Here is a 24211-nt window from a genome sequence, read left to right on the forward strand (position 1 = left end):
AGTCATCACTAAAGCGCTAATACCACATGTGACCTTTTTATGTATTAGCAACTGTAATCTTTATGGGCTTTTATTTGTTGTGCCTTATTAGTATAAGAAGAATTTACATTACAGGCCAATGTAAGCTGTGTTGCATTTGAACCTTTACCTTTGCTGTATACAGTGTGAACAATATAACAACACAGTTTTTTTTTTCAGAGTTATGTGATAGATAACTGGGAACAGTTTTTGTATAGATGTATACAAATAGTTATACTGTACCGTCCATGACTGTTTTTTTTTTACTGTCGGTGTGATGGCTATCGTTGCAATACTGTATGCACGAGACTTGACCCTCATCCCTGTGCACAATCTGAGAACTATACTTAATCGCTCTTAAACTGTGTAAACATATAGATCAGTTTTGACTCGCATATCTTGTATATAAACCTTCATCTTCTAGAACATCATGCTTTCTATTCCTTTCTTTCTAAATTCTATACAAAGGTATCCACTTAAGCCCTATAACATAGATATTTTGTAGCTATCTTCAAAATTATATATTATATATTTTTTTTGTTGCCTAAATAATGAATGACATGTCCAAAATAGGGACGCCTGTTTGAAAGTGCTTGATATACAGTAGTTCAGAACATGTCGTCTGCAACTAGCCTGGCTAATAAGCCAGACTTAATATCACACAGGCCATTTTGTTTTGCCAACGGCTGATTGGGTCTGGCTTATTAGCCAGGCTAGTCTGCAACCAGAGGAGAGAGATGGAGATCGCAGCAGGTGATTCTGAATTCTGAGCAGACATCTGTATGGCGCGCAGCAAAAAAAGACACTGTGCTGCTGTATAATATTTTTCTCCCTGGGGAGGGTAGGCAGTGTTGCTATGGTGATGACAGCAGGAAGTGAAACATTGCAACATCCTTTTCACTGTAATCAAAGTCAGATTGTCATTTGGCCCTGATAACATCTCCAACAACAGCTCAAGATGCAGGAGTCAACATGCTGTGTAGTGGGAATGTTTTGGTGTGACTGACTGACATACTGTATATTTGTTTAGCTTTTTGCTTCCTGAAATGGAAGTGCAGCAGAATTATTAGAAGTTTAAACCCCCTTGAGATGCGTCGTCTCGTTTTTGAGGGTGATTCTTGGATTTTGATTTGATTCTTACTGGGGCCAACCGTGCTAACACACTTCGTCAGGAAATTTACCGGTAAAAGAAAAATAACAGACGCCATATAAACTGAACTGAATTTGATGTTGTTCACTTAAACTGTCCTTTAAATCCCTATATTCATGTCCCAGTTTTCAGTGATGAGGTACGAGGATCACTATTGAAGCAGCAATACCCCCATTTCTGCACAAAAGGTTGAATATCAGCTCAGATCTCTCAGCTTAACAAATGGAGCCTTCCATGTAATATGAAATGCAGTAGGTTTCATATTACTGTAATTTTAGCGGCGTTGACAGTTTAATTAATAGTGGAAGTGGAGGTAGCAGTAACAACACAGCACATAGCAGTGGAGGTAGCAGTAATAACCCATTAATATTGTATAATAAGGTGTGTTTTCAGACAGTATAGAGAGTTGAAAACCTCTACACACACACGCTGCATGGGCAGATGGGATGGGGAGAGGTAGGTTGTTCCAGAGTGCGGGGGCGGCGGCGGCAATAGAACAGTCGGCCCTATAGTTCTTCTGTTGGTTGTACAGTATGGACAGTTAGTAGTGACTGGTCAGCCCATTCTGAGAGCCCTGGGTAGGGTAAACTATATATCTCTGCTGTCGGGAGGAAACCTCATAACTCCATATAAAAACCATATATTAAAACCATATTTTTTACAACAAACCAATACAGCCTCATCAAATTTGGTGTTGTAACTTTATATATTGTCAACTACTTCCATGAGAGGGGGAGAGGTGGTGGAGTTAGTTTTGAGGGTCCAATGGAGTTAAGAGCTTTTGTCCAAAGCACTTTTTACTACTTTCCATTGGTTCAATATTTTCGAAACAATACACAGACGTAAATGGTGTTCGATAGCACTGATTTATGCCAAAAAATGAAAAACCTCAAAAATTGAGTTATGAGGTTTCCTCCCGACAGCAGTGTTCTTACTAGTACTTTCAATAGTAGTACTGTAGCACTAGTTCCAATAGTAGTGCTATTACTAGTACTTTCAATAGTAGTACTGTAGCACTAGTTCCAATAGTAGTGCTATTACTAGTACTTTCAATAGTAGTACTGTAGCACTAGTTCTAATAATAGTGCTGTTACTAGTACTTTCAATAGTAGTACTGTCGCACTAGTTCCAATAGTAGTAGAACTACCACGGCCGCTCGTTTAGGTTACACATACACAGTATCTGCATATGTTAGGTTACACATACACAGTATTTGCATAAGGTTAGGTTACACATACACAGTATTTGCTTATAGGGAACTCATTATTCTCATTTGGTGCCTGTCGTGGGTGTAATAATAATAATAATGGGAGCCACACATGTTCTCTGGCTCCAGTTCAAAGCCCACTGTGCTTCCTCTCTCTGTGCCTATACAGTATGATGTCACCGCTCTCAGCTCTTCTAGAATATAAATGAACAACTGAGTATAGCACACAGAGTGAAGTCCCAGTTGGCGGACTATAGCGATCCGTGAGAGATCAATATATTGTCGTTGGTTAACAAGGTGGCTTATGGGTTGCTATGGTAACTGCACTGGCAATAATGGCAATGTGTGACATTCTCCCTGACCTTTGCTTTGCCTTTGCCTCGGCCATTAACACATTCACCAGCGGCATATTGCCAAATATGTTGTTTTTGGCTATAACAAGGTGTATTAGGTGTTGCTATAGTAATACATTAGCAGTAATAGAGACACCCCATACTCTGTGTGAAATTACATTTTCCTTTAAACATTGGCTAGTAACAACATAGATATATGTGGCAAAACACACAAGGTGTGTTATGCGTTGCCATAGAAACGCATTAGCAGTATAACTACTACACCCCGCAGTGTGTGAAATAAACGACTGGAATTTCTAACATAATCATCAGTACACTGTGTGTGTGTGTGTGTGTGTGTGTGTGTGTGTGTGTGTGTGTGTGTGTGTGTGTGTGTGTGCATTATACTGTGCATTATACTGAATAAAATAATCACATAGCCACCGATGTTAGCACCACAGAAAGTGGATATTGGTTGTCAGAGCAGCACAAGAGTCCAAGTGACACCTTATGGTTAAGTGAGAAGAACAAATGTAATTTCTTCCCAATAGACTACTCACCTTGTGTATCAAGATATCAGTGTGGTCACTCAAAGTGAGTCTATTGCAGCAGAGCTGTTTTCCGATTCTTGCCGTTTCTGACAACAAAATAGCAAAATAAACTGTCATCTCACGTAACATGTTAGGTTGTGGCCATTAGACCTCGGTGAAGGAAGAAAGAAAGAAAGAATAAGCAAGCAAGCAAGCAGGGGCCATGCCGGTCCATGAACATTGTATGAACTGGCAACCGGCACGTGGTGATAGATTAGGTTTATTTATTTATTTTTAGCAGGTCTACATCACCAATAGAATAATGGGCTTAGTCCATTATTTAAATTGGTTTAAATGTAATTGAAAATTGTATTTTCAGCCTAAGTACATTACATTCACTATTCACTATAAACTGGATGAATTGGGTGTAATGTTGAATGGCTAACAATGCTTTAATTTTTAAGTCACTGCTGGCTTACGAGATTAATCATTGCCTGATTTATATTTTGTGGCGTGCCGTTTCGTGCACCTAAACTAGCCCATCTACAAGCTCACAGCGTGTCGCCTTGTGAGATATAGTAGATCTGTTATTTTGTGTTGGCAACACTCACTCGCAACCAAGCGTCAATCTGGAGTATGTATAACTAAACGACAATGAGAATAAGGATAGAAATGAGCTGAATAGAAAATCGTCAGACCGCAACCGTGCTACACTGCAGTTTGTCCAATCTTTGTCTGCTCCTCTTGTTTTTTCTTTTATGCTGTATAATCCCCACCCATCTGCTCCCCCCTGCTCCCTCTGTCATTTCTCCCATAGATACACTCTGGCCATCTGGCCATTTCACTATTTCACTTTGCACTGTATACGTCTACTAGACCTCTCTGTACAGGCACGTGCAGAGAGTGTTAGAGAGGCAGGGGCTGAAATCCCATAAGAGAACACTTTTGGCCCAAAATAGAAACGCATTAGCAGTATAACTACTACACCCCGCAGTGTGTGAAATAAACGTCTGGAACTTCTTCCTGGAATTCCAGTAACATAATCATCAGTACAGTGTGTGTGTGTGTGTGTGTGTGTGTGTGTGTGTGTGTGTGTGTGTGTGTGTGTGTGTGTGTGTGTGTGTGTGTGTGTGTGTGTGTGTGTGTGTGTGTGTGTGTGTGTGTGTCTCAACGCGTTGAGAGCTTGTAGATCAGCTATTTTCAGGGCGCAAACCCTGCACTCTTTATCTACTGGAGATGTGGTGTACGTACGGTGGATTTCGAAACAAATTAGTTCAGGAGACTAAGGAGAAAAAAAAACAATTCTCCTGAATGCTGCCTCCGGTATGGCATGGAAATGACAGGAGGGCATTTGCATTTCTTTAGTAAATGCTGCATTCGTGGTCTGGAGAGAGCAGTTGTTTTACAGACGGGTAAAAGGGCAGGGGCTGAAGCCCCCTTTGATATCCATGTGTGCACGTCCCTGCTCTCTGTACAGAAGTGGTCCATAAGAACAAAATGGTAAATGGTGCATTTATATAGCTCCTTTATCCAAGGCGCTTATAGATTCACCCTTTCATACACTGATGGCCGAGGAAACCATGCAAGGCACCAACCTGCTCATCGGGAACAATTAGGGGTTCAGTGTGTTGCTCAAGGACACTTCAACACCAACCCCAACTCTTTAGGAGCCTGTGATCGAACTTTGCAGTAATTTGCATTAGCTGTGTCTATGGAATGGATTGAGTTTTCTCTTCCTCTTTTCATGTCATTCTCTCTCTTGATCACAAATGTGTATTTTTTTTCCTTCTTCAGAACATCGTGCGGGGCAGCAGTGGACTACTGAGTCCTGGTACTACGGGCCTGTGGCGCGCTCTGGCCCAGAGTCAGGGTCACATCCAGGGTGGTCCGGCAGGCCTGGCTGAACTGCTGGAGCAGTACGCCCAGAACCTGGCCCAGAACATGAAACTCACCTACCTCAACCCCGTGGCCCTGGTCGCCCCCAATATTGGTGAGCTGAGAGGAGACGCACGCACGCACGCACGCACACACGCATGCACGCACACAACACTTCACCTGCTTCCGGTTGTTTTTAGAATCGATTTTTAATTACGTTTAACGCTCGAAAGGGTCCTCGTTACATCTCTCTTAAATCACCAGAAATCATTCTGGTAAATATCCTTTGCTTTGTTTCATTACCTTTTGCTTGTTTCATTTGTATTAGCTCGTTTTATTTTCACAGCTTTGTGAATTTCATCTTTTCTGTGTATTCTGTCTTATGTTTGTGCAGCACTTTGTGACACATGAGAAAAGTGCTATATAAATAAGGTTATTATTATTATTATTATTATTAGGGAGGTAATGCAACATGTTGTGATCAAAGCGTGCACACACTCATCTTGACGCATATGGAACAATAACAAGCTTTTATTTCTGAGTGTGATCCTCCATGTTTAGGCTTATTGTACATTATATACTCAACACTTTTGTTGCTTTTTGTTTTTGGGCATATGCACATTACACATACACAGATATTGACTATGATATGCAGTAGGTAGCATAGTTTAGGTTAGATTCCAGAATGACATGCAGTATATGTAGTACATTTAACTATGTATACTATATCTTGATATATAGAAATACAACATTGGTTTGTTTGCTGAATTACTGCAGTGCTATTTGTCCAACGGTATAGCTGTGCAGGCCACACAAACTTTATTCAGTGTCTTCAAAATGGCTGAGCTCAGCTTTCTTGCTGGCAATAAATCCCAATATTTTTTTTTCTGGGTTAGACTGTAATGAAAATTCATCTCTTACAAATGACACATGTATAGGGATTTACTCATATAATGCATAATATGTGGCTGTGAAATTGGTTATGATGACACAATCCAATGCTATAGGCACTAGGCACTAATTCCTCAGACACAGCTGACACTAATGCAAATGATGATGACTGAGCCAGACAGAGCCAGACAGCTTAGAGACAGCGGCAGGCTTGGCAGCAACAGATAGAAGAACCAATTTCACACTCGCACCTACACACACACACACACACACACACACACACACACACACACGCACACACAGACAAAATATACTATACATCTGAAATCAGTAATGTACTGTAGCTGCTAATATACAGATGATACTGTATGACAGGGGTACTCAACTGGCGGACCGCGGTCCGCGACCGGACCGCGGACCACCTCTTTGCGGACCACCAAAAGAAAAAATAATAATGTTTTTTTTTTTTTAAGTTAATAATATAAATAACATCAGATGGTACATTTCTCATGTGAAATTGCTGCAAAGGCCCCCAAAATGTCCCCCAAGGGCCCCCAAAATTCTGGTGCGCGCTATGTGCGCGCGCAGTGTGGCCTGCCAAGGGCGTATAACTCCCGGCCTGATTTGGAGTTCCACTCCGGGCCTGCACTCTGCACCCCATTATTGGTTGGGTGGAAGGCGATCTGATTTGTATAAGCTTGGCTTGACCATACTAAACGGGCATAGAGCCCCGCTCTCCGATGGACGCCGCGCATGGGACCGGACCTCGGTCTTATTCAAAAAAATATTTGTGGACCTTCATCATTTCTAGTTGAGGACCCCTGCTGTATGATATACATCACATCTTAGACACTTTACTGTCCAATAAAAGAACAGGGCACAATTACAGCACAGGTCCGCAAAGTATATTCAAGGGGACATTAAGGGGTCATAATATGACTGTACGAACTACGAACACATAACACTGTCTGTGTTCAATCTTTGTGGTGTGTCGGTTAGTTACTGTTTAGGGCCCCCTTGGTTTATTAAAATAATGTTAACATAATAACACATTACTGTGTGATCAGTAATGTGGGGCGGGTTAGTTAATGAGGGGCGGCAGTGGCTCACGGGTAGAGTGGCCGGATGGGTCTAGTTCAATCCTGGGTTCCCCAGAGTTCAAAATGTCCTTGAGGAAGACGCTGAAGCTCAAATTGTTCCTGATGTGGAGGTTGGTGCCTCGGATGGTCTCCGCCGCCATCGGTGTATGAATGTGTGTGTGAATGGGTGACTAATGCACCATTTATTTGATCACTGCATACTTGCTGCAATGCTGCTCTGGGCCATTTTTAGCCCATGAGAAGTTGCAAAGAATGGCCTGGCACATTATAGCACCTGGAAGTTAACTTTTACATTACAATGTGCTCGTTCAGCTCTTATCTAGTAATGCATTGCAGGGGCTGTTGCAGTGCTAGAGAGAGACAGGGGAGGAATTTATACTTTGTCACGCAACCCTTGCAACAAGACATACAGAGAAAAGAAATGCTCCACGGAGGCTCGGAGCACAGGTCAGGTAGGTTATCGTGGGTCGGCAATGCTCGGAATTTGTCAATCAGGATGGAATATGAAAAATCGGACGGATCGATCTTGATCTTGATCACTTGACTATAGAGTTCATGTGTACCGATTTGTACATTTTCAACAGTTTCTTCCTTGTACTTTCTTCCTTATGTGCGTGAAAATTGCATGCTGTGTTCATGATTTGAGGAATTTCGCTCAAAACTGAACACCCCTGCAAACTTTGGAAGCCAATCTTAGCCAATGGAATATGAAAAATACGAAAGACCCCTTTAGTTTACTGGCTATTAGATATCTGTGTACCGATTTGCGTCATGTTTGGACAAAGCAGTATACTGTCAAAAAATGTGTTTTGCAAAAATCTGCATCATGGTGGCGCTGTAACAGGCCGTCCACAGACAGAAGGACAGAGTCTGACGGACGGGCGGACACACAAACGGACAGGGTGCAAAAGATAGTCTCAAAAGATAGAGTGGTGCAACTCCATGTGGAAGTCGGAAGTTCCAGACCCACAGGAACGCACCCAGGGTGCCGGCCGATTCCGGCGAGCCGCCCCGTGTCCCAAACGGTTGAGAAATGACAGAGTTACCGTGTGGGGGGTCCCCCTACTGTACCCTCTACTGTACTGTACTGTACTGTACTGTACTGTACTGTCACTGTACTGGCACACCCGAAAGCATACAGTTAATATGTGCGTGTGTGTTTGTGTACTGTTAGGTTGCGCACAGGTGGTGAAAATAAACCATGCTGTTTTCGTGCTCATACCCACCCAGACACCCAGCCAGCCAGCCACCCACCCACACACATAGCTCCGTAAGGGAGTGGTTGCACCACTCAAAAAACCCCCCAAAAAAAACAAATAAAATAAATGGTAGGTAGAAGTGAAATGATCTTACACTAAGATGTACAAGTCATTCTTTAGGCGTGGATTGGACATACCATTTTCCAACAGCTAGATATTGTGGATATGCATCCTTAGTTCCATATCAGCCACTGTCGTCTTCATTTCACTTGGGAAATGGTAGAGCAATCTGTGGGAATGTCAACGCAGAGCATAGAAATATAGCAGCTGCAGCTTTGACAGACACACAGACAGGAAACTTTATACTCCCACATGTAGCGACATATAAACATGTCACCTCAACTACACACACATGTTGTATGTGTGCATGCACGAACGCGCAAGCACGCATGCACACACACACACACACACACACACACACACACACGCACGCGCGTGCAGATACACGTACAGAAAACGTTCCTCATGTAAATTGTCATAGCCAGATTCAATGTGGTACTAGGAAATTGAGACAGTTTGGTCCCAGCAGATTGAGACAGACATTGAGACAGTGTGCAGGACATTGAGACTGTGGTACCATGATATAATTGACACAGCGTGGTACCTGGACATTGAGACAGTTCAGGACATTGAGACTGTGGTACCATGATATAGTGACACAGCGTGGTACCTGGACATTGAGACAGACATTGAAGACGTGTGTTCAGCACATTAACTGGTTAAGTCACGACCAGAACACCTTTGGCTCTCATGAAATTGATGTCCTTGATGTATTAATTGTTATATCTTGTGTACAGGTACATAAGAGTCAAACTTATTTTTGTTTGGCTTCCTTCAGACAATCCAGCAGCATAGAACCCAGGGACAGGGACACACATAGCTGTCTATAGGACAGGCCGTCCACAGACAGAAGGACAGAGTCTGACGGACGGGCGGACACACAAACGGACAGGGTGCAAAAGATAGTCTCAAAAGATAGAGTGGTGCAACTCCATGTGGAAGTCGGAAGTTCCAGACCCACAGGAACGCACCCAGGGTGCCGGCCGATTCCGGCGAGCCGCCCCGTGTCCCAAACGGTTGAGAAATGACAGAGTTACCGTGTGGGGGGTCCCCCTACTGTACCCTCTACTGTACTGTACTGTACTGTCACTGTACTGGCACACCCGAAAGCATACAGTTACAAGTAAGACGCGCAAACGCGGGAAGCGAACGCAGCTCGTGTGTGTGTGGTTGTGTGTGTGTGTGTGTGTGTGTGTGTGTGTGTGTGCTACAGCTGCGCCCTGTGTGTGTGTGTGTGTGTGTGTGTGCTACAGCTGCGCCCTGTGTGTGTGTGTGTGTGCTACAGCTGCGCCCTCTGGTGGCGGGCGGGTGGTGTAACAGCGGGACAGACACACAGACACACAGACACACACACACACAGACATTCAGCCCTTGCTGTCATAGTAAGTGGCTCACTGCGTTCGCAAATATGTGCGTGTGTGTTTGTGTACTGTTAGGTTGCGCACAGGTGGTGAAAAACAACCATGCTGTTTTCGTGCTCATACCCACCCAGACACCCAGCCAGCCAGCCAGCCACCCACCCACACACATAGCTCCGTAAGGGAGTGGTTGCACCACTCAAAAAACCCCCCAAAAAAAACAAATAAAATAAATGGTAGGTAGAAGTGAAATGATCTTACACTAAGATGTACAAGTCATTCTTTAGGCGTGGATTGGACATACCATTTTCCAACAGCTAGATATTGTGGATATGCATCCTTAGTTCCATATCAGCCACTGTCGTCTTCATTTCACTTGGGAAATGGTAGAGCAATCTGTGGGAATGTCAACGCAGAGCATAGAAATATAGCAGCTGCAGCTTTGACAGACACACAGACAGGAAACTTTATACTCCCACATGTAGCGACAGATAAACATGTCACCTCAACTACACACACATGTTGTATGTGTGCATGCACGAACGCGCAAGCACGCATGCACACACACACACACACACACACACACACACACACACACACACACACACACACACACACACACACACACACACGCACGCACGCACGTGCAGATACACGTACAGAAAACGTTCCTCATGTAAATTGTCATAGCCAGATTCAATGTGGTACTAGGAAATTGAGACAGTTTGGTCCCAGCAGATTGAGACAGACATTGAGACAGTGTGCAGGACATTGAGACTGTGGTACCATGATATAATTGACACAGCGTGGTACCTGGACATTGAGACAGTTCAGGACATTGAGACTGTGGTACCATGATATAGTGACACAGCGTGGTACCTGGACATTGAGACAGACATTGAAGACGTGTGTTCAGCACATTAACTGGTTAAGTCACGACCAGAACACCTTTGGCTCTCATGAAATTGATGTCCTTGATGTATTAATTGTTATATCTTGTGTACAGGTACATAAGAGTCAAACTTATTTTTGTTTGGCTTCCTTCAGACAATCCAGCAGCATAGAACCCAGGGACAGGGACACACATAGCTGTCTATAGGAGTGGTTGCAACACTCAAAAAAAGAGTAACATTATGTACATGTCCATGCTTTCTCTGTAGTAGCAAAGTTAGGTAAACATTGTGAACAGGTTCACAGTATTTTATGTTCCATATACAGTATACAACAGTATATACAACAGGGCCAGCATTTTCCCTTGCCCTGTTTCGCTGTCTGTGTGTTTTCACTGCTGTTGTACCCTACTGGCTCACCTGCCAGTGAGGAGACGCAACACAGGCCAAATTGTGTTTTAATTTTAGTATCAAATGACAAGAAATAAATATATGACCTTGATCCAGTGGTACTGACAGCAAATTCTGATTTAGTCTTAGGCCCTCATTTATCAAATTTGAGCGTGGGTTTTGGCGTACAGCCGTACACCCACGTCAACGTGGCATGAAGCCTTGACTTCGAGTAGTGTAGTCTGTGACCACTTTGAACTGAACCAAAGTGTGTCTGGCATTTATTGTGTTGTGCAGAATTGACTCCCAAACATCTTCAGCAAATTGCAGTATCCAAATCTCTCTCCCCAGTCACACCTTAGAATTTATTAAGAAATGCCTGAATTTGTGTCCAGATTTAAGTATTATAGGGTTGGCTAACTTGGCTATGTACAGTGGTAATTTACGCTTGGCTGGGTTATTAAGCAAAGCAGGAAGAGAGGTAGCACCAACTGAAGCCATCTCCATCTGAAGCCAAGCTGGTCTATTTACATGACCTGCTGGCAGACAGTCGTGCCAATAGGATAGTGCATTCAAATTGGCTAATAGCCTCCTGCTGCCTTACAGATTTGTCTTAGTCAACAAAATTAACACTGACCGTCACAACCCCAAAATGGAGGACCACTCTAAATGCTTTGGGTGGGTTCTGCAATGCAGTTGTTGTTTTTTTGTTCTATTTGAACAAAATGTTTAGAGACTGACTTGTGAGTCTAGACCTGTAGCCCACACTGACACAAACACACACGCATGCACGCACGCAGCCACGCGCGCACGCACGCACGCACGTTCAATAGCTCCCAGTGAACATGAATTAATTACAATGAAATAACTGCAGCTGTGATGGTACATTCACTTTCGAGTGCTTACTGTGCAGCAATCATCAGGTGATGGAGACAAACAGACAGGTACACAATTCACACACACACGCACACATGCACGCACACGCACGCACACACACACACACACACACACCAACACACACACACACACACACGCGCACACACACACACACACACACACACACACACACACACACACACACACCATCTGTTGTATTGAGTGGTGTTCACAACACTCTTTCTGTGTATTGAGTACGGTTCTTATTGTATTTTCTGGGTCAAGTGCTCACTCAATGCGGTCTACTCTCCACCAGAAGCTGTTCAATATGGACATTATGTACACTTTAAAACCCCATATTTCCTAATATACAACCGTTCTGAACTCTGGACGTCTTTATTTACTCTTATTAATCTTTGGTGTGAAACGTAAACGTAATCTATATAGGTGATTAATGTGTCTGATAGCAAAGTGTGTGTGTGTGTGTGTGTGTGTGTGTGTGTGTGTGTGTGTGTGTGTGTGTGTGTGTGTGTGTGTGTGTGTGTGTGTGTGTGTGTGTGTGTGTGTGTGTGTGTGTGTGTGTGTGTGTGTGTGTGTGTGTGTGTGTGTGTGTGTGTGAACAGTTATTCAACATGGACCTGCTGTTTAATAACCCATTTACAGTAATTATATACCCCTATTCTTTATTTATGTGTTTTTTATGGATTTTATGGGACTTTTACACTCTTATTATGTCTTATTATGTGTCTTATTTAGACGGGGGGTCTAGTAGTAGAATTTTAGTATGGGTTACACACAGTGCTCTAACGGATCTAACGGATAATCCTAACAGTTTTCTGAAAATGTTTCTATGTCAGTGGTTCTCAACCTTATTCATGTCAAGGACCCCCAGAATTGTCTGTATTTGGCCGCCGACCCCCATCTGAAAATATGTTGTTCCAGGGAACAGAAGCAAATATTTGAGTTAAAAGTGTTCGCTCTGAAAGAATATCTATTCAAAGATTTGTGGCACATTTCTACGATTTTTCATAAAATAGCAGACCTACAAGCTCATAGTGCCACACTATAGATCTGCTATAAAGTATAACATAATGCTTTAAAACACCAAAAGGGGTTCCCGTACTGAATGGTTTAAAGTACTGAGAAAGATGTACCTTCCCATTGGTGGGCTACTTTAGAAACGCAAGAAAACACGTATAATTGATATAATTGTGTGTGTGTGTGTGTGTGTGTGTGTGTGTGTGTGTGTGTGTGTGTGTGTGTGTGTGTGTGTGTGTGTGTGTGTGTGTGTGTGTGTGTGTGTGTGTGTGTGTGTGTGTGTGTGTGTGTGTGTGCGTGCGTGCGTGTGTTTTGACAGTGATGAATCTGGACCGGGTGGAGAATCACACGCACGTGCGCAGACGTTTCCCACGGTACCACACCACTCTTTTCCGCGGCCAGGTGGTCTGGGACCCACACACTCACGTCATACTGCCCCCTGCTGCCCTGGTCCCGCAGCGACACCAGCAGCACGGTTGGAAAGACAAGGAACGCGCAGAGAAGGAAGGTATATGTATGCAGTATTTATTTAACCCCACAAACATATGAGGATAATTCAAGAAACAGACATGTCTTATTGTGTGGGTAGACTAATGCCTAATTTATGCTCTGTCACGCAACGGAAATAGAGCACTGTGAGGTTGGCTATTTTGGGTTACACGACACCGTCGTGCGACAGAGTCTGAATCAGCCTTTAGTTAAAGAGCACCAAAGTCTGACGTCAATATCGGTAGAGGGCGCTAAGTCCACGGGTTCATGTACTTTATATTTGCATTGTAATTGTAAAAATTAGTTCGGAAGCCGACAGGCTTCTTTTGTTTAAAGTGGGAAATGTGGTGTCTTTTTTATTGGCCTAAAATATTGTCTATATACATACATTCATGAATCCACTTGCTTGGCTATTAGTATTGGGCAATTTTTTTATAGGGGTTTCTTGTGGCCCTACCATTAACATCATCGGGGCCCATGACGTAAATCACCGTCAAGTTCAAGTGCACGGTCATGTGCCTGAGACGGAGATTGATAATCTATTTGACTCACACAAACGCTTGCTCTTCTGCAGCTTCAGGACCTCAGAACTCTGGCTCCGCCCCTGTCAGCATGTCATCCAATCAGACAGGAGAATACACTGCTGCCAGGCGCTCTGTCTCAATGCCCGAGCCACCAATCAGCATTGTCATCATGCTGATCTACCGCAGCCTGGGCGCGGCGCTGCCTCCCAAGTACCACACCGACAGACGAGGAGTCAGGTACCAACTCCTACTGAGACAGAATATCAATATTATTTAGCTGATCCGGTTTTTATATTTTGGGGGGGGGGTCCCCAAATTATAAAAAAAACAAAAACAACAAACAATTGCAACTGAATGTCTGGAAAAATGGAAATGAAGAGTTTACATAGTACACATAGTACATGCAATTCAATTCAATTCAATTCAAAGGGCTTTATTGGCATGAGAAAACATACGTTTACATTGCCAAAGCAGTGTAATGCATGTAGTGCATAAACTTTCCTTAATGATTATATCTGGTTTCAGTATTAATTTATGATATATTTTCTCTATTATTAAGGTTATTTTTGCAGTCATTTTGTATTGGGGGTGGGGCGGGGCAGGGTTCGCAAGACATGGCTGAAGCATTTCCAGGGGTCCCACCCAGCCAAAAAACTTTGAGAACCCCTGGTCTAGGAAACGTGGGACGATGATCGGGTGCACATGTTTCCACGTCAGATTACAGTAGATCTTCGTCAGGTCATCATGACTCATCAATATAATTTAATTAGGGGCTGTCAAACATAGATGTGTACATTTGGTACTTACAGATTACAGCACCACCAAGTTTACGAGGAAGCCACACAAAATGGGTACTGTATATAAATGGTGCATTTATATAGCGCCTATATCCAAGGCGCATTACATTCACCCATTCACACACACATTCATACACCGATTACAGCAGAAACCATGCAAGGCACCAACCAGCACATCAGGAGCAATTTGGGGTTCAGTGTCTTGCCCAAGGACACTTCGACATGTAGACGGGAGGAGCCGGGATTCGAACCGCCGACCCATGGATCATTGGACGACCTGCTCTACCTCCTGAGCCACAGTCGCCCCTGTATATGACCTGTAGGAGTTAGGAGCTAGTGCAGCAGCAGAGAGCACCCGCATAAACTGCAAACATGGCCGCTTGTGTTTTGTTTGCTTATTTCTTTTGCCACCCTGCCGTCCATACCATAACACACTGAAGTCACACACAACATGCAGCTAATGGGCTGAGTTATTGGAAAATTCACCTATTCAAATTCTGCTAAGTTCCTCAATTGATTTCTGATGAATGGGCATGACACACGTTAAAATCGATTTATAATCTAATCGTATTCCTCTCAATCAAATCAAATCATCAGGTACCTACATATTTCCGCCCCTACTATACTGTGATGATTCGATGTTTGCCTCATTCCAATATTCCTTTGCTTTGCCTCTAGCTAACGCCTTGACATAATCATGATGTAGGCACTTCAGTATATCTCTATTCCCAGCAGTTTCGCAGACAGATAGATTGATAGGATCCATTCCCCCTCACATACTGTATCTCCATGTCTGTTGAGCTCTCTCTCTTCGGGAGCTAGTAGCTCCTTTCTATTCATGTAACGATATATCGTATATCGATTTTCTTTTTAGGGGGCTAGTAAATTATGGTGTGTGTGATATGAAATGTGAGCTTTAATCATATTCCATCATATTCAAGTGCTTTTGGAGTGAAATGAGACAGACTCCATGCAGTCACTTTCAGTAGTAGAGGCCTGCAGAGGGGAGCTGTGTGTGTATGTGACTGTGCCCAGGTGATGGTCGTTGATTCTCATTAATACATCAAGGAAGACAATTATGTTTCTGCACTGTCTACATTTATCCTAAGATGTCATCAAAGAAAGCTTGTTATGTTAACTCGAGCTAGGTTCTAAACAAGAAAGCATGTTTACAGTTTACAGTTTACAGAAATTAAGTAATTTTACATGAAAAGTAAAAGTACTTTTGCCATGTACCGGTAGTTAAATAAAAAAATGTGAAAAAAGATAAATCATTAAAAAAAAAAGATTTCTCTGTCATTTGTCTGGAAAATAGTTTTGTGTTTAAAATATCGTGCAAAATCGTATCGTGAACCTCATATCCTGATACGTATCGTATCGTGAGTTGAGTGTATCGTTACATTTCTATCTCAATTAGGCATCTCCCTTAGAGATAGGGTGAGAAGTTCAGTCACACGAGAGAGACTCGGAGTAGAACCGCTGCTCCTTCGCCTGGAAAGGAGCCAGCTGAGGTGGTTCGGGCATCTGGTTAGGATGCCACTCGGGCGCCTCCCTAGGGAGGTCCTCGACGCATGTCCCACTGGGAGGAGACCCCGGGGCAGACCAAGGCGCAGTTGGAGGAAATACATCGACTCTCTGGCCTTGGAACGTCTCGGAATCCCCCAGGAGGAAGTAACTAATGTTGCTCGGGAGAGGGAAGTCTGGAGCTCTCTGGTGGAGCTGTTGCCCCCGCGACCCGACTACGGATAAGCGGTTGAAGATGGATGGATGGATGGATGGAGTCTATCTCAATCTCTTTAAATACAAACCTCCCCCGCAGTGTCAATATCTAGACCAATCAGGCATTTCTGTCTGTTCTTTTATATTTAACGTTTATGTTCTCTCATCCTATTCCTAACGTCCAGACCTCCCAGAGTCAGACCATCTCCTAATGAAGTCCCCAGTGGCTGTAGCGTGTCTGATAGTAACAGTGTTTCAAAGCTCCGGCCCTATTAACTTCTCCTAAGTTAAACATAGTTGTATATCCTACCAAGCACAGTGTAGTGTGTCCTGGGTCTAAATTTGTCTCCGCTTGGATGAAAACCAAAAGTTATCTAGGTCTGTGCCCGAGGACATTACCTGAGCTGAAAAGCACAGACAGGAAAAATGTGTGTCACACTTGTGTATATATCTCTTAACTCCATGTTTCTCTGACCCCCAGGCTGCCCAGACATCCAGTAATGAACTCCCCGGTGGTCAGTGTGTCTGTCTACAACAACCACACGTTTGTGGGCGGACACCTGGACCAGCCGCTCCTTTTGGAGTTCAAGCTGCTCGAGACAGCCAACCGCAGCAAGCCTCTGTGTGTGCAGTGGAACCACAGCAACATGTGAGTGCTAGTGCATGCATGCACGCACGCACGCACGCACGCACGCACGCATGCACGCACACACACACACACACACACACACACACACACACACACATGCACACACACACACACACACACACACACACACACACACACACACACACACACACACACAGTACACGTACATAAACGCTAACTGTCCTCGTTTCTCACACCTGTAACATTGACATCCCCCTCCCTCCTCCGCTCTCTCTCTCTCCCCCTCCAGGTATGAGCTGGGCGGTTGTTGGACAGTGAGGGACTGCATGGTCGTCTACAGGAACACGTCTCACGTGCGCTGTCAGTGTCACAGACTGGGTACCTTTGGAGTGCTCATGGACAGCTCTCAGAGAGAGGTCAGTGGTCACATAGCGGGCTGTTGATTTAGTTACATGCTGTATATGAGCATGGGCGGTGTTTTCTTTTTATGTGAGAAAACACAAACAAAATAGGCAATTGACTCCTTTCACACTTAACCACCAGCAGATGACTTTTCCTCCCTGGTGTATGATACTCCACATCTCACTACAGGAGCGATACCCACTAAAAGGATGTCTGTTATGTTGCCAATCATGACGCTCTTTTTTTGCCAGAAGTGCCTGCAAGTACCACTTACTCTCTCTCTCTCTATCTCTCTCTCTCTCTCTCTCTCTCCCTCTCTCTCTCTCTCATGCACACACACTCACTCTCTGCCTCACTTTCTCTCTCCTGGGCGTGCACTGTCAAGAGCAATACAATACAAGTGTTCTGGCATAACATTCGATTATGAAACGGTTTGGCGGATATAATATAGGATTGTCATTACAAAGGTTTTTGAATCTCTTAGAGCAGCTTATTTTACTTGCAATGTGCTCGTAAATCCCTTTCCCAGTTTGCATAAATCAACTTTAGTCGCTAAATGTGAGCGAAATACTGGTCTTGTGAAGCAGTCTTTCTCAACCTTTTCAAGCCGCAAATATATTATTTCTGAACTAGGGACTCCCCAAAATAATCCCCCCCCCCCCAGAGAACCAAGCTCTCATTGCAGAGAGCGTGGCTTCATTTCCTCTGCCCATCAAATCAGGAGAAGCTTTCTGATAGCATCTTTCTGATAGCATCTTTCTGTATGTCTACCTGAGTGTCGTATTTCTATCACTATCAAGGAGCCAATAAATAAATGCCTATACTAAAGAGGCATTTGTCCTGTTACAGTAAGTAACCTATATATTTTATTGACCGGTGTCCCCCAGTGGGTCTACACTACGAATATGTTCTGCTATTTTTTTTTAGGCTAATTGTTTGGCCAGATTTTGTGTTATGATTGGTCGGAAATTTTAATTTATCCGGGGGAAATACATCTGCCGGATGTTCCGGCCCGACACTTCCGGCTATGCACTCTCTGCCTTAGGTTGTGACCAGGCTTTTCTCTTCGCAGACGAGTAAGGCTGGGACCGAGGCTATTATTAGTGTCCATTTGGGGGGAAAGGTTCATGTGTTTATTATCATCCTCCCTCTTTACGTTCTCTCTCTCTCTCTCCCCTCCCTCCCCCCGACCTGAGCAGCAGCTGGAGGGAGACCTGGAGACGCTGGCCCTGGTGACGTACTCGTCGCTGTGCGCGTCCATGCTGGCGCTGCTGCTGAGCGTGGCCGTGCTGTCGTGTCTGCGAGGACTCAAGTCCAACGTCCGGAGCATCCACTGCAACGCGGCGGCCGCCATGTTTCTGTCCGAGCTGGTATTCCTGCTGGGAATCAATCAGACCGAGCAACAGGTATATATACGAGGAGAGGAGAGGTGTGTGTGCGTGTGTGTGAGTGTGTGTGTGCGTGCGTGCATGCGTTCGTGCATGCGTGCGTGCGTGTGTTTCCCTGCTTCTGTTTCTTATTTCCTCTTTTTTCCTAATTTTTCTTAATGTCTATTTTTCTCTATTCCTGTCCTCCACCTCTCTCCCATAATTTAGTCTATCTCTCTGTCTCTCTCCCTCTCTCTCTCATGGGGTCTATACAATGATGTGATGTCTGCTTCTTTACAGTGTATGCACACAGTACTTGAAGTGTGCGTGCGTGCGTGCGTGTCTGAGGTGCAATGAATGAATCATCTAATGAGTGTTGATTTTAATGTGTGTTCACTCAGCATGAAATCCACTTAATGCTGGCATGCTGTAGACTAGTCTGCAAGAAACATAAGCCACTCCATTTCATATTATGCTTGAGAGAGCAGGTTAGAGATTTGCGTGCGTGCGTGCGTGCGTGCGTGCGTGCGTGCGTGCGTGCGTGCGTGCGTGCGTGCGTGCGTGCGTGCGTGCGTGCGTGCGGAAAGCGTTCACTGTACGTGTGTGTGGGAGTGTGAAATCCATCGTCTGACTGAATTCCTGCTAAGACTGCTGCTATTTCTGTGTCTCAGTCTCTGACTCAGACAAGGACACACATTTATAGAGCGTCGCAGTCCCACCCCCCCTTTCAGAACGACGAGTGGCCCAGTTTGTTTTCCCCATAGACGTTTCAAAACGTATTTATTTAAATACGTTTACGCTGCGGACAAAGCCAACTCGGCTCGTGACAAAACATGACAATAAACACAATGTTTTGGGACAATCAAATAATTAGTTTTAGTTGTACCTTGCCTTTTTCTTCTTAATATTTTTTTGATCTGCCCAAAACAAAACATTGTGTTTATTGTCATGATTTCTCACAACAAGAGTTGGCTTTGTCCATAAACGTCTTTAAATAAATACTTTTTGAAAAGTCTATGGGGAAAATGAACGGGGAATTATTTCCCGGGCCCTCGTCGAGGGGCGGGACTGCGACGCTCTATATGTTCCGTGTGTTCATGGGGGTTGAATCGGTACCCTGTCTGTGCACCAGTACAGTAGCCTCGGAAACCCCAAACGTTTTTATTTCCAGGGAGAAGAAAAAAAAGTCTGGGGCCGAGTCCACTTCAATTTGGCATACAGTAGCGCAAACGTCGCTCACTCTCCGCTGATTTCTGATCGTCTGCACCTTTGTTAAATTGAAGCACACACGTACACACACACACACACACACTCCTCTCTCTCTCTCTGTCGCTCTAATTAATTAGTCTCATCGTCTCATAGAAAATTAGTCTCATAGAAAGCACAGGTGGGTTCCAGTCTAGTGCACCAGAGGTTTCTCATAGGGACCAAACTGTGGAGGATGGGGAAGGGGCTAAAGGAGTCGAAACGTTATTTTGCTGAGCGGCACATATACTTTCTGGCCTAGAATAAAATCCTACACTGTTTTACACGCTTAACCCGCATTTTAATCAACCCCCCTTCACTGCCGAGATTGTTGTATTACCTTTAGAGCATACGCTGAATTATTTGGGCTTTTAATCCGCGAAAATCCAGCAAAAAAAGCTCCCGTGGTTTGTTATGATCCGAGCGTATCATCCACCATCTTGGTGCACCCGGAAGACGCACACAAGACTCGTCTCAATGAGGCGTTGCACCCCATGCATTTCCATTGGCCTCAATTTCCCAGAAGCCCTAGCAGCCCACAGCATGTGACGATTTCCGGTTTCGTCATCAAAACGAAACCATCTATTCTCTATCTCCGCGATGAAGACGGATTTTCTTTTTATTTATTACAATACAGCGGATTAAACACATAGAACAAATGGCGGGTATAGCGGGTTTGGCAGCGACATTAACCTGGAGTAATCCATTCCCGGCACGGAAACTGCTGTTTAACCACCTAAACCCTATACTTAGTTAGTATAGTATAGTATACCTATTTTTGCTCTACTAAATATCCTTGCTGAAATTAGCAGATTTTTGGCTATGGTTTGTCCCAAAATAGGGTTCAAGTGGTTCGATATGATGGTGTACAACTACAAATGTAACCAAATGGCCCTGTAAGGGTTACTGCACAGATAAATGTCAGATTCATTGCGAATGCAGTGAGCACTAACTATGAGACCCTGCAGATCATGTCTGTGTGTGTGTCTGTCTGTCCCGCTGTTACACCACCCGCCCACCACCAGAGGGCGCAGCTGTATCACACACAAAAACACACACACACATGCACGCACACACGCACGCATGTGCATCGCATGCACACACGCATGCACACACGCAAAAAACTAAAATAAATAACAAAACTTAAAAATAAAACAAATCTTAAAAATAAATTAAAATAAAGCTGTGTGTGTGTGTGTGTGTGTGTGTGTGTGTGTGTGTCAGACCAACAGCTACGTTCGCTTCCCGCGTTCACGCGTCTTACTTGTAATATTCATTCATATTCAGATGATGGCATTCATTCGTTTGTTCGTTCGATGATTCCATTCAATTCATTTCAGTTCCGGGAGAGAGATGGCACCCTGCCGCTGATTCAGTTAATTAATTAGTCACATCTGGGATTTTAATGGAAACCACCTGTCGGTGGATTTGTAACACCTGTTGCTCATCAGGGATAAACACCTGTTGCTCAGGGATAAACACCTGTTGTTCTGCTGCAAGGATGGTTGTGTTCACTCACTGTCATTCGTGATTGTTGTGTTCACTCACTGTCATTCGTGATTGTGTGTCGATGAATGTGATAGTCTCTGCCCCCCCCCTCCCCTCTTTTGGGCTATTCTGGTACGTCTATCTATCCATCTCCCCTCCTCTTCCATTCCTTTCTACCTCTCCCTTTCCTCCCACCTTATCTTTCCCCTCATTTTTCCCCCCGTCCATCTGCATGTTGCCTCCATTTCTCCCTCTTCCTCCTTTATCCCTCTCGTGCTCCTCCTCTCTGCCCGTGTGGAATAGCAAGAGAGTGGCGACACGCTTTGATCTCGCCGCAAAGCTGGGTTATAGTTCCAAACATTGAGATAGAGCACTTCCGCATTCCATCGCTACAATGGGAGTCAACGCTGGTGTCGTCACTCTCTTACTATGATTACTCTGCTCTGTGCCTGCAGTTCCTGTGTACGGTGGTGGCCATCCTGCTCCATTACTTCTTCATGTCGACGTTCGCCTGGATGTTTGTGGAGGGGCTCCATATCTACCGCATGCAGACGGAGCAGCGCAACATCAACTACGGAGCCATGAGGTTCTACTACGCCATAGGCTGGGGGGTGCCTGCCATTATCACTGGTAAAGAATAAACACTGTCTACTATACGCCATAGGCTGGGGGTGCCTGCCATTATCACTGGTATAGAATAAACACTGTCTACTATACGCCATAGGCTGTGGGGTGCCTGCCATTATCACTGGTAAAGAATAAACACTGTCTACTATACGCCATAGGCTGGGGGGTGCCTGCCATTATCACTGGTAAAGAATAAACACCGTCTACTATACGCCATAGGCTGGGGGGTGCCTGCCATTATCACTGGTAAAGAATAAACACCAGTGTGTGACACCGTTTTGGGGGAAAATGTGTCTCACATTGGGTGCTGTTGAGGCTTGCAGAGATGCAGACCTCTAATACACATAAAAATGCATGTGAGCACTTCACACATAGACATACTGTACTGTAAGATATAATAATTCACAGACATATGTACGCACGCACGCACGCACACACGCACGCACAGACAGTGTTCTCATATATGCAGTACGTGTGTGTAGATAAGAAACCTATTTGACACTTCCATTAGAAAGGTTCCACTGACATTTGAACACAGATTATGAAGGGCACGCACGCACACACACACACACACACACACACACACACACACACACACACACACACACACACAATCAGATAGACATACGTCATAAGCTTTCTCTACGGGGTATCTTCCCCTGTCTGTTCCTGTCTCTATCCAGTTGTCTCTCTTACACACAACAGCATTTCTTTCCAGACACACATACTGTTAGCAAGCAATATCTGTGTCTGTTGTCTCTCTATCTCTCTCTCTCTCTCTCTCTCCTCCCCCTTCTTTCTTTCTGTACACACATATTAAAGGGCCACACACCCTTCTAATTTCCCTCCAGATATAAACTCACTCACATTCATGCCGGGCAGTTTCTCTTTATTGCTTTCTCATTGCTTTATGGGCGCGCACACACACTTCTGTCTCTCGATTCAAAGATGCTTTTATTGGCCGCTTATCTCTCTTGCTTGTCCTCATTTCTAAATGCATCTTCTTTCTGTCTCTCTCTCTCTCTCTCTCTCTCCTCTCTGCGTCCCTCTTTTTCACCGTCCTCTGCGTCCTATAACTGCTCTTTCTGTCTCTGTTTCCCAGGCCTGGCAGTGGGATTAGATCCAGAGGGTTATGGTAACCCAGATTTCTGTTGGATCTCTATCTATGACAAACTCCTCTGGAGCTTTGCCGGACCCATCGCTATCGTCATTCTGGTGTGTGTCTTACTGTGGGCCTGGGCCGTATATGGACAAAATAATTCAATGTCATGATGTTTTTGGACCCAATACCTTGATATTGTGGCTGATAATGTTGTATTTGTTCTACCTTTTGAATAGTTTTCATTTAGTTTTTGTCACATTTTAGTCACCTGGAGTGTTTTAGTGTTAGTCTAGTTTTAGTCGACTAAATATCATAAGATTTTAGTCGACTAAATCTATGGTGGATTTAGGCGACTAAAATGTATTTTGGCGGGCCTTTATTCCGTCGTAATGCCTGCTGAAAATAGCCGATCTACAAGCTCACAACGCGCCCCAGCGTGACGCGGTGTGAGCTTGTAGATCTGCTATTTTCACCATGCAGTGTAAAAAGCAAAAAGTGTAAAAAAAAATACTGGATCTCTTGTCCACTAGTCCCTTCCTAACATTTTAATCTAGTTTGTATTTGTTGACAAAATTGTCAATATATTTAGCTTATAGTTTTCATTTAGTTTCCATTTAGTTTTTGTCATTGAACAAAGGTAGTCAATGAACATTTTTCGTCATAGTATTAGTCGATGAAATCAACACTGCCACAATAATAATCTCATATCACAATATTAATGTAATTATCGATATATTGCCCAGCCCTATTGCTCTTCCTGTCTATTGGTGTCTAATGTACATACTTGGTTGCAGTGTTGGGCTCAGCTACATGTAGCTTAATTTTTAATTATTCCTTTTAGTTATTTAATTATTTAATGATTTATTT

At 44.0% G+C, this 24211-nt stretch overlaps 1 protein-coding gene across 1 annotated transcript in view; it reads left to right on the plus strand.

Annotated features, from left to right (window-relative positions):
- celsr3 (cadherin, EGF LAG seven-pass G-type receptor 3) overlaps nt 1–24211 on the plus strand; it is a gene marked incomplete at its 5' end in the record, with an annotated part of 152753 nt that overhangs the window by 106439 nt on the left and 22103 nt on the right. Inside the window, 8 exons of the mRNA XM_083769735.1 lie at nt 5032–5227; nt 13294–13449; nt 14044–14224; nt 16985–17152; nt 17403–17529; nt 18715–18921; nt 22071–22245; nt 23345–23457. Of these exons, the coding sequence (XP_083625861.1) occupies nt 5032–5227; nt 13294–13449; nt 14044–14224; nt 16985–17152; nt 17403–17529; nt 18715–18921; nt 22071–22245; nt 23345–23457 (1323 nt within the window). The remainder of the gene's footprint in view (nt 1–5031; nt 5228–13293; nt 13450–14043; nt 14225–16984; nt 17153–17402; nt 17530–18714; nt 18922–22070; nt 22246–23344; nt 23458–24211) is intronic.

This window comes from Protomyctophum parallelum (assembly GCF_964188405.1).
Source record: "Protomyctophum parallelum genome assembly, chromosome: 7".
NCBI classification, from domain to species: Eukaryota; Metazoa; Chordata; class Actinopteri; order Myctophiformes; family Myctophidae; genus Protomyctophum; species Protomyctophum parallelum.